Source organism: Ostrea edulis, chromosome 2, assembly GCF_947568905.1.
Source record: "Ostrea edulis chromosome 2, xbOstEdul1.1, whole genome shotgun sequence".
Classification (NCBI taxonomy): domain Eukaryota; kingdom Metazoa; phylum Mollusca; class Bivalvia; order Ostreida; family Ostreidae; genus Ostrea; species Ostrea edulis.
Genome location: NC_079165.1, coordinates 29,509,982 through 29,525,515, shown reverse-complemented (window position 1 = coordinate 29,525,515; position 15,534 = coordinate 29,509,982). Strand labels below are relative to the sequence as shown.

General features: G+C 33.2%; 2 protein-coding genes across 4 annotated transcripts in view; one reads left to right on the top strand and one right to left on the bottom strand.

Moving 5' to 3' along the window:
- The window catches only part of LOC125680985 (G-protein-signaling modulator 2-like), a 53,479-nt gene extending 51,391 nt beyond the window's left edge, over positions 1-2,088 (bottom strand). The window contains exon 1 of one of the 2 annotated variants that reach the window (XM_048920855.2): positions 1,893-2,088. The gene's annotated coding sequence lies outside the window, so the exon portion shown is untranslated. Of the gene's footprint in view, positions 1-1,857 lie in introns of both variants that reach the window. The other variant, XM_048920856.2, reaches the window with a different exon arrangement.
- LOC125680983 (pre-mRNA-splicing factor SYF1-like) overlaps positions 2,042-15,534 on the top strand; it is a 22,715-nt gene continuing 9,222 nt past the window's right edge. Inside the window, exons 1-9 of one of the 2 annotated variants that reach the window (XM_048920852.2) lie at positions 2,042-2,375; positions 9,060-9,208; positions 10,110-10,233; positions 10,422-10,619; positions 11,131-11,265; positions 11,877-12,041; positions 13,092-13,236; positions 13,623-13,695; positions 13,808-13,886. In XM_048920852.2, coding sequence (XP_048776809.1) covers positions 2,319-2,375; positions 9,060-9,208; positions 10,110-10,233; positions 10,422-10,619; positions 11,131-11,265; positions 11,877-12,041; positions 13,092-13,236; positions 13,623-13,695; positions 13,808-13,886 — 1,125 coding nt within the window. In that variant the 5' untranslated portion in view covers positions 2,042-2,318. The remainder of the gene's footprint in view (positions 2,376-9,059; positions 9,209-10,109; positions 10,234-10,421; positions 10,620-11,130; positions 11,266-11,876; positions 12,042-13,091; positions 13,237-13,622; positions 13,696-13,807; positions 13,887-15,534) is intronic. The other variant, XM_048920851.2, reaches the window with a different exon arrangement.

Below are 15,534 nucleotides of genomic sequence, written 5' to 3'. Positions count from 1 at the left end.
ATTAAAATATAATTAACGTTCAGCAAAGCAATACAGAGTTGTGGAAAACTGCCAGTCATGCCGGCAAAACCGATTAAAAATGCTTGCGACCGGTATAAACGCCATTGATGTCGGTCCAAATGACCAGCCTGGTTTTTTGTTTTTGTTTTGTTTCCTGCAAGCATCAGGCCGGCGCATTTTTCAGCGCAATTATCTTGTAAAACTAAAATGCGATTGCGTAATACTTTTTCCTTAAACGAGATCGAGGCTGATGAAAGCGAAACAAGCATGGCCCATTAAATTTACAGCTGGAGCGAAACTAGGTAAAAAATGTAAACTAACAGATGAAGACAAGGTTAAATACGAAAGATCTCGACAAGGAGAATTCAAACACAACTGGACAGAGAGGCGGGGATGGTTGAAATTCGATGGTGTTAAAATGGCATACAATATTTGCATTGACAGACTGCCGGCTGCGTACCAAATAACCGCTTACAAAATTTTATCGTCACCACATTAAAATACAGGTACTCTTCTATAAGAGATCATGAAAATTTTGTTCTTAACCGAGGAGCTGTGGAGATTTCACAAGCATAGAAATGGAGACTTGAGTAAATGTAATTATGAAGTATATCGATGTTTAATAAAGAAAATAAATGTTGTGTACTTTTTGTTTTGTTTTTTTAATTTTGTGACTTTAGATTTCGGACTGGCTTAAATTATTTCGGACTGGCTTATGTTGCCTTCTTGTCAGTCCGAATGACTGGCTATCTAAAAATGTTTTCCACAACTCTGCAATACAAGGAAAGAAATTCATTTTATTAAAAGCAAAACTAAAAAAGATCTCCTGTCACCAACTGAAAACACGATACGCATGTGTAAAGTAACAGTGGCCTTTGAAAACGGTTTTTATCTGCGTAATTCATGCATGGCTTTGCTAGTATCAAGATTCTCTTTGATGAATGGTCCTTCTTTTATATGCCTGAATCGAATATTCTTCAAAAACTACAGTCGCTGAGAAAAACAAAATCTAAAAACCGATTAATTGAAAAAAAAAATTCATAATCGAGCGTTTAGAATTTGCCAACAATCGATTGATTTTCGATTATAATCGATCATTGGAACACCACTACTATGAACAAAAAGGATGAAAATCAAACTACAACAAAATTGATAAAAGTATAATTCCTATTTGGTCAAAACATAGACAGCTGTTAAACACAAGTATAAATGTTTTAAACTGTCACACTCAAGGCTTGAAAATAAGTAAAGGTGAAACAACCTCAGGTTCTTTTATTCTGTCCGATAAATATGAGTAGTAGGTAGAAGGCAGAGTCAGAATGATTGATTGATTGTTTTGATGTTTTTCACCACATTCAACAAGTTTTCAGTTATATAGTGGTGCCCAGTTTTTGTCCAAAATTACCGAATATTACCCTGCTAGTATAATTTACAAAAGCACACACATTGAGTAAGTAGCTTCCTTCTTTAAAATTTTAGTTCCATATATATAAGATTATAAAGTAGAAAAAATAAAACAATTTGAAAACTATTTTGAATTTACATGTAACAGTAATTAAAACTAAAAATTCAAAAAATAAATTATAATGCTAGGCTTAATTTTTTTAAAAAAGAAAACAGAAAGTGGAGTATATATTGCACAAGTAATAGTAATACTATGCTACTCACTGATTCGGAAAAAAGAAATATCAGTATTTCTGTTTGTTAATAACTAAATACTCTCTAAATTTTATATGTACACAACTGTCACTACTGCACTGAGCTGAGAGACCGAAACCCTGTTGCATGTCGAAGTCTCATATAGATTTTGTCTAGAAAACCCCCAAAACGGACAAGATACAATAAAATGAAAATTACCTGTACGAATCAAAACGAACTCTTAATCTACTCACTAATCACAGGTCCATTCACCGTTTAGTATAGTAGTCTGAATTCGCCGTCACGGTAAAGTGTTTTTATTGTTGGAGGGAAATCTTCGTGTATTGAAGTCTCGTGTACATAAATGATTCCGAGGGCACCGACGAGATTTCCGTATTAGGCCATTCCATCCGATTTCTGTAGGGGTGATGTAGCTACACATATCACCTGATCATCTGTAATATGGAAAATTATCAAAGAATATTAAGTGAAAATGTACTTTTTAATTTAAAATATACATTTCCAAATATTTTTATTTATAGAATCTGAAAATACTGATTAATTAGAATTCATCAAAATCTATTTTATCCTGTTCGCTCCTACTGACGTTCGCGAAGCGATCCAATATGTCTGCGCCCATGTAGAGTTGTTCTGTAACCGCATATAGTATAAATACACCGATGACCATTGAAATGCCAGTCGAAACTGTTGAGCAAAAACAAAGTGATTTATATTTTGTAAGTTTTACTCTTGTCTATGTAAATCTATTTACTGTTTTCTTCTCTCAAAAATCTCTTATGCAGTTTGTGCAGTTCAATCTTGAACAGGTTGGGAAAACTTCCCCTATAGCGATATATTCTCGCTAAAACGCGATTATCCCTCTTTAGCGAGGGTAAATATATCCCGTACAACCGAGAAAAACCACCCGTGGAGTACATCTCTTCGTGTTTCACGTGAAAAGAAGAAAAAGTGCTAAAATATCTGATACTTATCAATCAAAACAAATACACTCCCGATGTGTATTGGATTTCAGACTGCTTCCCTCTTACACAGCAACTTTGATATGCAATTTCTTGACTATGTTGTGAATTTCATAGAAACAATTCGCGTCATGTTGAGTATGTGTCACACTTATTCAGCGTTTCACGGGATTTGCCATTATTTTAAATAAAGACGCCAAAACACCTCTTAATGGATATTAAATGTTTACTCTCTCGCTAAAGAGGGATAATCGCGTTTAAGAGAGAATGTCTCACTATAGGGGAAGTGTTCCCAACCTGAAGAAGTGGAGGAACCAACAACAACAATAGATAGATATATTGTACCATAGTTTGGCGTGCTTTCTTTTGTTAAAAGTGTAGGTTATCTGTACATAACCCTCACTTTTCTTTAAACCCCGCCCACCAACTCGAAAAAACAATGTCAATGTCCCCTGTGTGAAGTTCCTCCAGATCAAAATTGCACATATCAAACACGGATAACTGACTCAGACTAAGTTCTCCAAATAAATATTTGCAATCAATCTCATTTGAAGCTCGAGACAAGATAATATCGTCAACGGTTTTGTCTCAAAGACTTTCTATTTCCATATTTTCCTCCATGTGTGCGAACAAGTTGAGACCTTTAAGTAGAAATATGGGTATTATTTATAAAGATTTTTATAAAAGACCCAGTCACCTGATAAGAACACATTTGAGAGATAAACTTGTTTTGTGGACAGAATGAATAGCAGCGGCCAATCAGACTTGTTGTGTGTCTTTTATGGTTTCACGTCATACATTTCTGAGATTTTTTTCGCTTATGTTTCACGGAGTTTTTTAATTTATTGTATATACATGTAAATGTTTCTCAGCCAATTTAGTCAAAATATGTATTACTATGAAGGATATCAAATAGGATTTTTAAAAGAGTAACTACCATCATCAGTTAAATATGTTGCTAAATTGTTAAACAGAAAAATGCACAAATATGGGTTCTTAGAATTTTAATTGTATTTAATTTCAATTCTTTGAAGCAAATACCGGTACTAAAAGTTGGAAAATGAGTAAATGTGAAATAAAAATATCATAACCAACTGTCCAAACATTTAATATATGCATTTTTAAAAAAAAGGTTTTTTAAAAATAATTAATGTTCATACATTTTTTAGTGATAGAAAGTCATTTTGATAGAAATATGTGGTGTACAAAGTGTAAAGTAAAGACAAAAACAAAAATTGGTACCATAGTGCAAACAAGCGACCATGCTTCCGAAAGCTATAATAAAATAACATCAGGCTGTCCAACAGCCCAAAAAATCCTAATTTATTTTAGTTTTGCTAAAATTTCTTTGAAAATGTTAAATTCAAGGGGAAATCCTAAAGAAAAAAGGCCCTAATTTACCCTCAACTACATCTAACATATAAATAGGTTAGTCGGATGTTGCGGCACCCATCTTTAACTTAGAGTGTTGGTACATTTGTAAGTCAAGGTCTTTGATCATCCCTGGTGATGTTATTCCCCATGATATATCTGGTGGCATGACGGTGTACTTGCTCATACAGATCCTGAAGCATGCTACTACACCTCCATTTCGTGCAAGCTGTTCACTGTTCTGTGCCGACCATTCACTGTTTTGTGGAGACCGTTCATTGTTTTGTGGAGACCGTTCATTGTTTTGTGCAGACCTTTCATTGTTTCGTGCAGACCATTTCCTGCAAGAATTGTTCTGTTCATGATCAAGCCACACCCATAGAAATGTGCAAACATTTCAAACCACACCCTCATAAGCTTACAGACCGTACAAATCGTGCAAGTCATTTCGACAGGTGGATGTTGTGGAGAATTTAGCAATTATTTTAAAATTTCTCTAAGGTAGACTTTCAACAGTTAAAATATGCAAATAATCAAAACAAAATAGTTACTTTAAAACCACCAGGCAGAGCAAAATCTGCTTTATTTGTAGCCCTAGAAGCAATTTGAACACCCTTCATAGTCTCCAGAAACATAAGATAAACTCTGAATATCAATGCAGCTGACCATGTACACTATATTACATGGCTATTGTTTACCTCAGATGATAGACCAATCCAGTGAATGACTAGCAAAGCGTGACAGTTTGTCTGACATGTGTTAATCTCTTTGTACTGTGCTGGTTTATAAGCGTGACAGTTTGTCTGACATGTGTTAATCTCTTTGTACTGTGCTGGTTTATAAGCGTGACAGTTTGTCTGACATGTGTTAATCTCTTTGTACTGTGCTAGTTTATAAGAAAGACTAGAATACTAATAGTTCCTTGAAAAATAAACTATGATATACATTTTTCAAGCATCTACATGTAAGATGAGATGTATCTATATTCTATAACAAAGAGCTTGTAACCACTCTACAGGTCACAGTTTTTGCTTACCGTAATCGATTTGATACTTTGCATGTAGCTTTGTTATCAAGAGAAGAAAACCTATTGATTCTGGGGTCCAAAGGTCAAGGTCACTATGGGGCATCATAGAAAAAGTTTGTAGACACTCTACAGGCAACATTATTACTCTATTAATTTCATACTTCACAAATAGCTTTGTTATCAATAGAGGTCAAACGGTCACAGTTCAAGGTCATTACGAAACTTTGTAGAACAAGTTTGTTGACATTCTACAGGCCACATTTTTTTGCTCAATTGCTTTGATATTTCACATGTAGTTTTGTTATCATGAAAAATGTTGTAGACACTTGTTGGGAGGGGATATGCCCCACCTCGCAGACCTCTTGTTTAATTAAGTGTGATAGTGTGATGGTGTGAAGTATTTACAGGTAAGTTTCAAAAAATTGCTAAGGGAAAAGCTGAATGTTGCATCGAAAAAGGGAGATAACTTTTATAAACGAGTAGGTCATCTATATTTTCTTGAAAATCAATACTATTTGACTGTATTGAACAACAGGTTTGTAGTAGATTTTATCTTCAGTCCTCAATGAATTTCAAATGCTGTTTATAACTGCTTTTTCAATCAATGTGGAATATACTTTTATCAAAATTCCAATGATATGATGTTTCACTTACCCCGTATCTTCAGGTTAATTCTAAAATAATTATTATGATTCCTGTATGAGTATATGTTTGATAGATTTTTTTTTTAGCTATAATTAATAATTGTGTTGAAGAATTATTTAAATTGTAGGAGATGAACAATTTCATTCTTCTTAATAACTCATGCAATTTTCAATTTTAATTAAAGTTTGAAACAAAGGGCATTAATACAAGTTTTACAGGTGATGTGACACTGACATCACATCAGAGTTTCTCAATAAAAGCAAAGTTTTTATGGATTTGATAAAAATTGCAACATACACTATCATACAGATGCAATGAAGATGACTAATGTTTGTGGGACGTGTAGTGTGTCATGAATTATCGATACTGTCAATTTGAATGGATTTGCTGTTGAATCAACACATAAAAGCTATTTTTCTAAAGTTTTATTGCCATTCAGTCCTACAATTGCAAAGCTCATTGAGGATTTTTGTCTTTTTATTGATAAAATTGCAGACTCGTGTGGTTTGTTAGATGCTTTGTGAAAATGACATTTCTTTATACTATTTAAGTAAGCATTTGCTTTACTCAGTAAATTTAATTAAAATTGGAATGTAATTTTTTGTTTATATATCTATTTTATTTTGAATAAATCCACACACAAATAAAGCATGAAAAAGTGACAAAACTTATGGAGCCCTCTTATTAGGTCACCTGAGTAACTTGGGTGATCTATTGCTTTTTGTTTTTGTCCGTTGTCATGCACCAATTGTAAACTTTTGAACATTTTCAGCTTCAGAATCTTCTCTTGAATGTGTGAACCAATTCTAACAAGTTTTGGTAAATAACAATTGTAGGGGGAGGGGTGCACAGGCACTTGTTTCTGTAAATAATTTATGACGTTTATATTCTAATAATAATACTAGTATACAGACGTCATAACTTATTTGTGGAAAAAAGTGTGAATTTTATGGACCTTGCCTCCCTGGGGCCAGAGGGATGGGAGCCAATATCATCAAACTTAATACAATCTTCAAAAATCTTTTTCTTTACTCCTTGACATCAATCAAGTAGTAAAACTGTTTGCATGATTATAATAAACAATGAGCCCTCTACCAAAATTGTGAAAATTCATGACACCAAGGCTTAGGATTCAGGCCCCAGGGTAGGGCTAAGTTTGTCATACATTGAAAATGTTTTTATATCTTAGAAAAATTTCCTCTTTTCCTCTTTGTTTGCATGATTATTGTGAGTACTCAAGACTCTACACCAAAATTGTGAAATTCATGACCCCTGGGTTTAGGGTCAGGCCCCAGTGTGGGGCTTAGTTTGTTATATATTGATCTTTGAAAAACTTCTCTACCTCTGGACATCAAGGAAGCAAAGTGTTTGTCTGGTTATATTGAACATTGAATTGTCTACTAATATTGTGAAATGTATGAAACATGCAGATTTTAGGTTCTCTAATCATTACATAAGCAATTTTTATTTGTATTTTTTAAAAGCATGTATCCTAAGACATGATTTTATCTGCCATAGAAGTAGTTTATAACCTTGGTAAGGCCATCCTTAACAAAATGTTTGTTAGGAATTGCCCTATGGGGCGTTATTCAGACCCAGGAGGGAGGGAGGGGAATTATTATCTTTTATACATGTACTATTAAAGTATACAACTTTCTGTATCAAACATGTAGGTATAAGGAGAAACTCTCTACCGATCTCGAAACGATACGCTCCCTTCACGATACATATTGCAATACTTATGCCACGATTCAATATTTTCAATACGATACAATTTACAGAAGAAACCAATAATAACATTGAAGAAAAATTTAATTAACAAGAATCAAAATCTTGATTTTAAAAGCAAAATGTTTCCAAACTTCAAAACGGCAAGATACTTGATGGCTCTGTGGTTTAAACTGATAAAATTCATTATTATTTTCGTCAACCTCAAGGCAAGTTTAACAACATTCTGAACTTTATTCGATGCTATTTTGTCCCTCATGTAGGTAAAAATAATAAGTACAGGCCGAGCCTGGTGTATTTTAATGAACCCATTCGTATTAAACATATCGAACCGAAAATCGAGGCAAGAAATCGAACATTGAATCAAGCGTTTATATTGAACAGTATCGATATTTCGGTGAATTGTTTCAGCCATGGGTCTCTTTGAGGATCTCAAATTTTTAATTGCCATAACATACAAATAAAAAGAAAATCATAAACAATTTTGTCATTAAAATTTTTCTAGCTGGCATGATTTTAAAAAAGGCAGGTTGCAATTTCAAACAAACTATAATTTTATTTAGGCCTAACTTGTTTATTGCAAAGTTACACAGTCTTGAGACTGGAAGGATATCATGTGGAGTCACAAAATTTACTTTTATGAATGTGCAGATGAACACACAAATTTTCCCAATTCTCACAATATAAGCTGCACTGCACTCGCTGGGGTTTTTTTTTTTGTTTTTTTTTTGGTTTTTTATTTATTTTTATTTTTTCGTAAAAGTATGGTTCTGCATTATACTGAATAACTGGTACAAATACTAGAAAGCAACCTGTAGAGATTTTGTTGTTATGAAATAATTAAGTATCTAACATGTGACATCAATTCATCTATTGCGGGATTTTGTTATGCTGGATGTATATCTTAGGATAATTTCTTTGAAATTGCAGGGGGGAAAATCATAGAGTGCATCAATTATATACTAGATAAATGATCTTCTGATTCATGTAACGGCACAGATTCAACCTACGACAACAAAAATTTTCCTTAACACTTGGCATCTTTTCACAATAAATTTAGTTGTATACAGCAACACTTGTCCAAAGAATGAATAATTTATGTCTGAGAGACAAGGGAAGTTGTCATCTTCGTTCAATTTCATCACAAAAAGAACAAACTTGAATGGACTTGGACCTATAAAATATCATGAATCAAAATTACTAGACAATGCTAAAGTACAAATGTCAATGCCAGCTTCCATAGCAGTAGGATGTATAAAAAACTTGTTGAATGACGAGTCTCTGTAGGGAAATGTTATTAATTTTTCTGCACATCGATATACCAAGGGTTTCCTTGCCCTTTAACAAACAGAGACAAAAATATATAGGTCCATCATCCCAATACTCTTATGAAATAAATAAAACATTAGTGCATCATAAAAAAATATCCTGACGTGAGGTGTTGCAGTTCATACCCTCAAATATTTTCAAAACTGAAAATCATATCTTAAATTTATACATTCTACTTTTATTTCTGTCAGGATTCCCAACCATTAGAATAGACGAACTATTTATCAAGTAGTTCTGTATTCATACACACATTGTTTACATGTAATGCATTCATGATGAAATGCCTATCATTATAATTTTGTAACACTGGAACTGTAATTATTGTTCTTTGTTTAACGTAGGAAGAAGATGACTTACCCTTTGAAGAAGAAATTCTTCGTAATCCATACTCAGTGAAGTCATGGTTGAGATACTTAGAATACAAAAAGGAGGCAACGAGGAACTGTGTAAATTTGATATATGAAAGAGCCCTTCGAGAGCTCCCAGGCAGGTAAAGACCAACATTAATACGTGTAATGAACTCAATAAATGGAGAAGTGGTAGAGGTGAAGTCAAGGTTTTTTTTCTGTAAAAATTTGTAATTTCCATATTAGAAATGAATTGCTTTCAATTAAATGATAAATAATAAAATGCTTTTTTTTGTTGTTGTAACAGTTGTTTTATTGGGTGATGAAGATAGCTAGCATTGCAGAAAAAAAATTCATAACTCATTTTCTCGTACTCGGGTTATAAAAAAATTTTTCTGCAATGATTACTACCTTCATCTGATAAAACAAGAAAGAAAGAATTTTATTGTTTATTATACTTTTGTGTATTTTTTGAAAGTATAGACTAGATTTAAGTACTGAAATATTATGTCATTGACCATTTCATTACTTTAAATGGAACAGCCAATGCAACCTTTGACCTTGACGACACTCCATATTTGGTAATGATTATGCAGACAGGTGATACTTAAAACTGCATGGGATCGAACTAGTTTTCAGCAAACATGTATTCATTGTCTATGATGAAGGCAATGTCATTTTCAAAAGAAATATAAGAGAAAAGATTCAGCGAAACAGTGAATGTAAATATTTCATCAAAACCATGAATTCCATTAAATCACTTTTTCTACACGAGAGCTATATTTTAACATAAATTTGTAAGGTTTCTTTGGTGTAAAAATGATTTTTTCTTGAATAATTTAACAGTCTGTCATATGTAGGGAAGTCCGTAGAGTAAATTGCAGAAATAAAGTATCTCTGACACAAAATTTAAGTGATTTTCAAAAGGTATGCATTGTCATTGACACATTTCATTGACTGAAAGTCTTGTGAAAGGAGTTTCCTCTCTGCTGCATGTCTATATTATATCAGTGGTTTAAAGTTGCACAACTCAATTTCTTATAGTTACAAATTATGGTACAACTATTTGAAACTTCGGCGAAGACAGGTTAAAGGTCGTTGCATAAATGATCCTGCTGTTGAAGATGTCATCAATGCCCATGAGAGGGCACTTGTTTTTATGCACAAGGTCAGTGAAATTTGACACCATAAGTTTGAGTTTAAGAAGTTAACAATTTTTTAAAAAATTGTTTGCATTATATAGTAATGCATAAAGAAATTCAGCATTTTTAATGTTGTAACCAGAAATGTACATGCATTGATGCAAAAGTGATAATATTGAAGCAAAAATTTACTTTTATCTTTTGATCAATACAGATGCCAAGGATTTGGATTGATTACTGCCAGTATTTAGTGGACAATAGCAGAATAACAAAATCAAGGCGGACATTTGACAGGGCACTCCGGGCTCTGCCTGTGACCCAGCACCACAGAGTCTGGCCCCTGTATCTGAAGTTTGTCCGATTATACGATCTGCCAGAGACAGCTGTCAGGGTGTACCGGAGACACCTAAAGGTGTGATTGGGTTTATTACATACAAGTTCTACAGACTTATGCTGACCACCCAATCAGAACTCCTCAAATGTCTCATGCACTCAACATAGATCTTGAATGTAATATGATGGCATCCATGAGTGAATTTGATGCATTGTCAACTATGACGTCACAGACCACTACACTGTGTCATGTACGTCATAACTAGCAATGCATCAAATTCACTCATGGATGCCTACGTCGAGTGCGTGAGACATTTTAGGAGTTCCGATTGGCTGACCACCCCTCCTAAGACACCTAAAAGTTTGAAAATTCCTAAATTACATACTAGTTCTTTCCGACTTAAGCTGACCATCCCTCCTAAGACACCTGAAGGATTGATTATGTAAAGTGTGTAGGTACAAGATAAATATTCAACGAAAATGACCTTAAATTGTTTGATGTGCATTCTGTCATATTTTGAAATATTACAGAGTCTTATGAAATTAAGATTTGATCCAGTTAACTTAAAGAGTTTGTATTTGATAATAAGCTTCAGAAGGAGAACACGGAGGGCTACATTGAGTACTTGATGAAGATTGGCTGGTTGGACGAGGCAGCCAATAGACTGGTGGACATTATCAACGACGATGCTTTTGTCTCGAGGGAGGGCAAGTCTAAACACCAAGTAGGTTTAGCGTTTAATGTAACAGATTTAAGCACATCTAACTCCTTGGTTCAGTTTTCGTATCCCTGGACTACATTTCTGTAGATTGGGAGTGGGTACAGCATTTAATGTGACAGATTTAATGCTTGTCTGACTCCTGGATTCAGTTGCTTTATCCCTGGACTACATTTCTGTAGATTGGGAGTTGAAATATGGCAGATATATGTTTGCTAAAAAAGCATTTATCAGTAGGTACACATTTTTGTAACATATTTTTGTTATAAACTTGAGTTGACATTTATGCTCATTAGTTCATAAAAAAAGTGGAGATAACAAACAGTAATTATCTCAAATACTATAAAGAATTACGAAATTACAAATGGGACAACAACGAACCCCTTGACACACCATCATTCATGATTGATATAAGTACTATTAAACCTCTTTATTAAGAGGATTTTACGGGATGTGTTGCTATACCTTCAATTAAACAAACACAAAGTGATGGAAAATTTTTAATTATTTTTTTTAATTGAATTAAATTGAAATACATTATTAACATTTGGTTCAGATGTTTAATGCGTGTAGCTTTAACCAGCTGTAACAAACATTCAACAAAATTTGATTTTTAGCTGTGGAATGAGCTGTGTGACCTTGTAGCCAAAAACCCAGACAAGGTGACCTCACTGAAGATAGAACCAATCATTCGTCAGGGACTGAAGCGGTACACTGATCAGATCGGGGTCTTGTGGAATGCCATGGCAGATTATTATATCAGAGGGGGGCATTTTGAAAGAGTAAGTCTCTGTGAAAAATTTTCTTTGGAAACTTGAATCAGTTTCTTATAGCTGCTTTCCATATTTGTGTTAGTATATTAATACATCCATCAGTTCCTATTGTTAATTTAATGTTAATTTGATATGAATGTTAAATTAACATTATAGTAATGTTAATCTATAAATGTTGGATTCATGTTAATTTCAATGGAATTAGGTACAATTGGCTATGTTGAAATAAAAATTTGTTTTATGGAAAATATGTATTTTCAAAGTTTAAGTAGCTATGATCGTCTGCAAAGCAAGTGGACAGAATCAACATAGATAGTGGATGTATTGAAATTGTCTGTCTTTAGACGGAGTGGTTTCCTGGCTGAAATGAAATTCTTTTTCCCACATTTCCAAGAGTCACAACTTATGAATTCGAAATATGGAAATTCAGCTCTAATTCTTAAATACATTTCTTCATAATTAGATTTTATTGAGTATTTTTTTGGTTGTTAAAATATGTCTTCTTCATCTGATAAAATTAGTTGAATTGGCTCTGTAACCTTTGTTATCATTGATTAAAGGCATAGCTAGGGTCTAAGATATTGGTGAAATTTTGCATGTTTCAAAAAGGTGGCGAAATTAAGATCATAACTAGAAAATCACAAAAAGTTCTTCAGAATGCTTACAAACACATTGGATTTGAAGCGCTGCAGCTATAGATAACTCATAATTAATACTACAAATTTGTTTTTTGGAATACTTTTTGCAAATTATTGTGATGTCATTTTTTGAGATAAAAGATAGACCCTATGCCTTTAAGAATCCTTGATTATATCAAACTATCAAAGGCCATCAAAACCAGTTTGCTACATCTGTGTATTACTCTTTTGGAATAGAATTCCATCAGTTTTTTGTGTGTAAAGAAAATTCCTAAATTACTTCACGCTATGCATGGATTGCAACAAGCATCAGTTATCATCTGTGCAGTATTAGAATGGGTTACATTGTCTTATTTACACCTCCAGAAAAAGCAGATTTACAAAGAAATCTTGATAAGGGCATTTTATTCAAATATTATAGGCAAGGGATATATATGAAGAATCCATCCTAACAGTCATTACTGTGAGGGATTTCACTCAAGTGTTTGATGCCTATGCTCAGTTTGAGAAAAACTTGATCAGTTCTAAAATGGAAAGCATGGAAGAGACAGGTGCCTCTGAGGAAGGTAAGTAAAGATAACTGACAATCACGGTCATGGCTGACTTCACCAGATCAAGTATAAAGTGAGTGCACTGTGGCTTAAATAGCAACCTACATGTCTATTGTTTATTGACAACATCTATGACATTGTGATAGAAAACATCAATTGAAATAAAACTATGTTTGCTATTTTGTTATTAAAGAATGAAAACTTTAAATTAAAAAAAAGCAATATGATCAAGGGTTATCATAAACCACAGTTGCTGATTATGGGTTCCTTTACATGTACCTGTATATCCCATTTCTGATGGGGTAATATAGTCTGAAAGAAGATCTATGTTGAGTTTGTAATATACTTGAAAATTCTAGCGGAAATGTTGTAATTTCTGCTAAATGTGTCTTCTTTTACAGATGACCTTGAGCTTGAACTCCGATTAGCCAGGCTGGAAAACCTGATGGAAAGACGACCACTTCTTTTAAACAGGTAAATGAAAATTCTCATCTCAAATTATGCTACAATTGCCAAAATTGAAAACAAAGATTTATACATTTGATATCACTTTGTAAGGAAAAAAAATCTCTTTGCTTTTTTCTAGTGTCCTTTTGAGACAAAATCCTCATAATGTCCATGAATGGCATAAAAGAGTCAAACTCTTTGAGGGGAAATCAAGAGAGGTATGTAAACAATCCTAGTATGATTCTGAGTAAAGAAAGGAGTCTTTTGATATTGGATTTACAGATTTAAAGGGAAGTTAATCGTGAAGAAAGGTCGGTGGTCTCTTCCCAGGTACATTGTATCTGGGTTCTCTCCTCCACCAATAAAACCTGGGCGCCACCAGATAACTGAAAAATTGTTGAGTGTGGCGGAAAACAACAACCAAAAAAAAAAAAAAAAAGATTGTGAAGATTTATAGATGTATGTATATCAAATGGCCAATAGACACCATACATGTAAGTCAAATGGTCAATAATCACTACGTGTATGTGTCCAATGGCCGATGGTCACTATACGTATATGTCATAAGACTGAGTCAGATAACGAAACAACAGCATGTCTGACTACCTGAGACACATTGATTTTGCCATGAGTGTACTAATTTGTTAGTTTTGACTTCTGATGGGTTACACAGAAGAAAAAAAATCAATGTTATCACATTATAGTTTTTATATCGCACAAAATTTCTAAGCTTTTCAGTACCGAAGATTATACGTTAAAACATGGTTTGTATTGACAGTTTAGGTCGGTCGTTATGTTGAGCAGATTATTAAAATTAGACAGTGACACAAAGACATCCCCCTAAAAACTATACAACACCACCAAAAGTAAATTGTAAAATGATACATCGTGTCTAGCTGATTTTCTTTTTTATGGTTCCAAACTTTTGCTAGCAGTCAACCCTTCATGTCATGCAGAATTCACTGTACTATTCAAATATGAAATGGACAATACTATAATCACTATACATGTACTATACTGTAATCACTATACATGTACTATACTGTATAATCACTATACATGTACTATACTGTATAATCACTATACATGTACTATACTGTAGTCACTATACATGTACTATACTGTAATCACTATACATGTACTATACTGTAATCACTATACATGTACTATACTGTAATCACTATACATGTACTATACTGTGTAATCACTATACATGTACTATACTGTAATCACTATACATGTACTATACTGTATAATCACTATACATGTACTATACTGTAATCACTATACATGTACTATACTGTAGTCACTATACATGTACTATACTGTAATCACTATACATGTACTATACTGTAATCACTATACATGTACTATACTGTAATCACTATACATGTACTATACTGTAATCACTATACATGTACTATACATGTACTATACATTATACATGTACTATACTGTAATCACTATACATGTACTATACTGTAGTCACTATACATGTACTATACTGTATAATCACTATACATGTACTATACTGTATAATCACTATACATGTACTATACTGTAATCACTATACATGTACTATACTCATTACTGTAATCACTATACATGTACTATACTGTAGTCACTATACATGTACTACACTGTAATCACTATACTGTATGTTTATTCGTGCTCAATGTGAAAATAGCAGGGTATGAAATATACATGAAGAAATTAACAGGAAGCATGGTAATACCAAACACAATCGAGTGTCCAGAAATTTTCATCCAGCGGTGGCTTTCAATTATTACATGTTACAAATGATTCACACATTGTAGAGGAATACGTGTTTTTATGTCACATTCCTTACTCAAGTTTTAATCATTA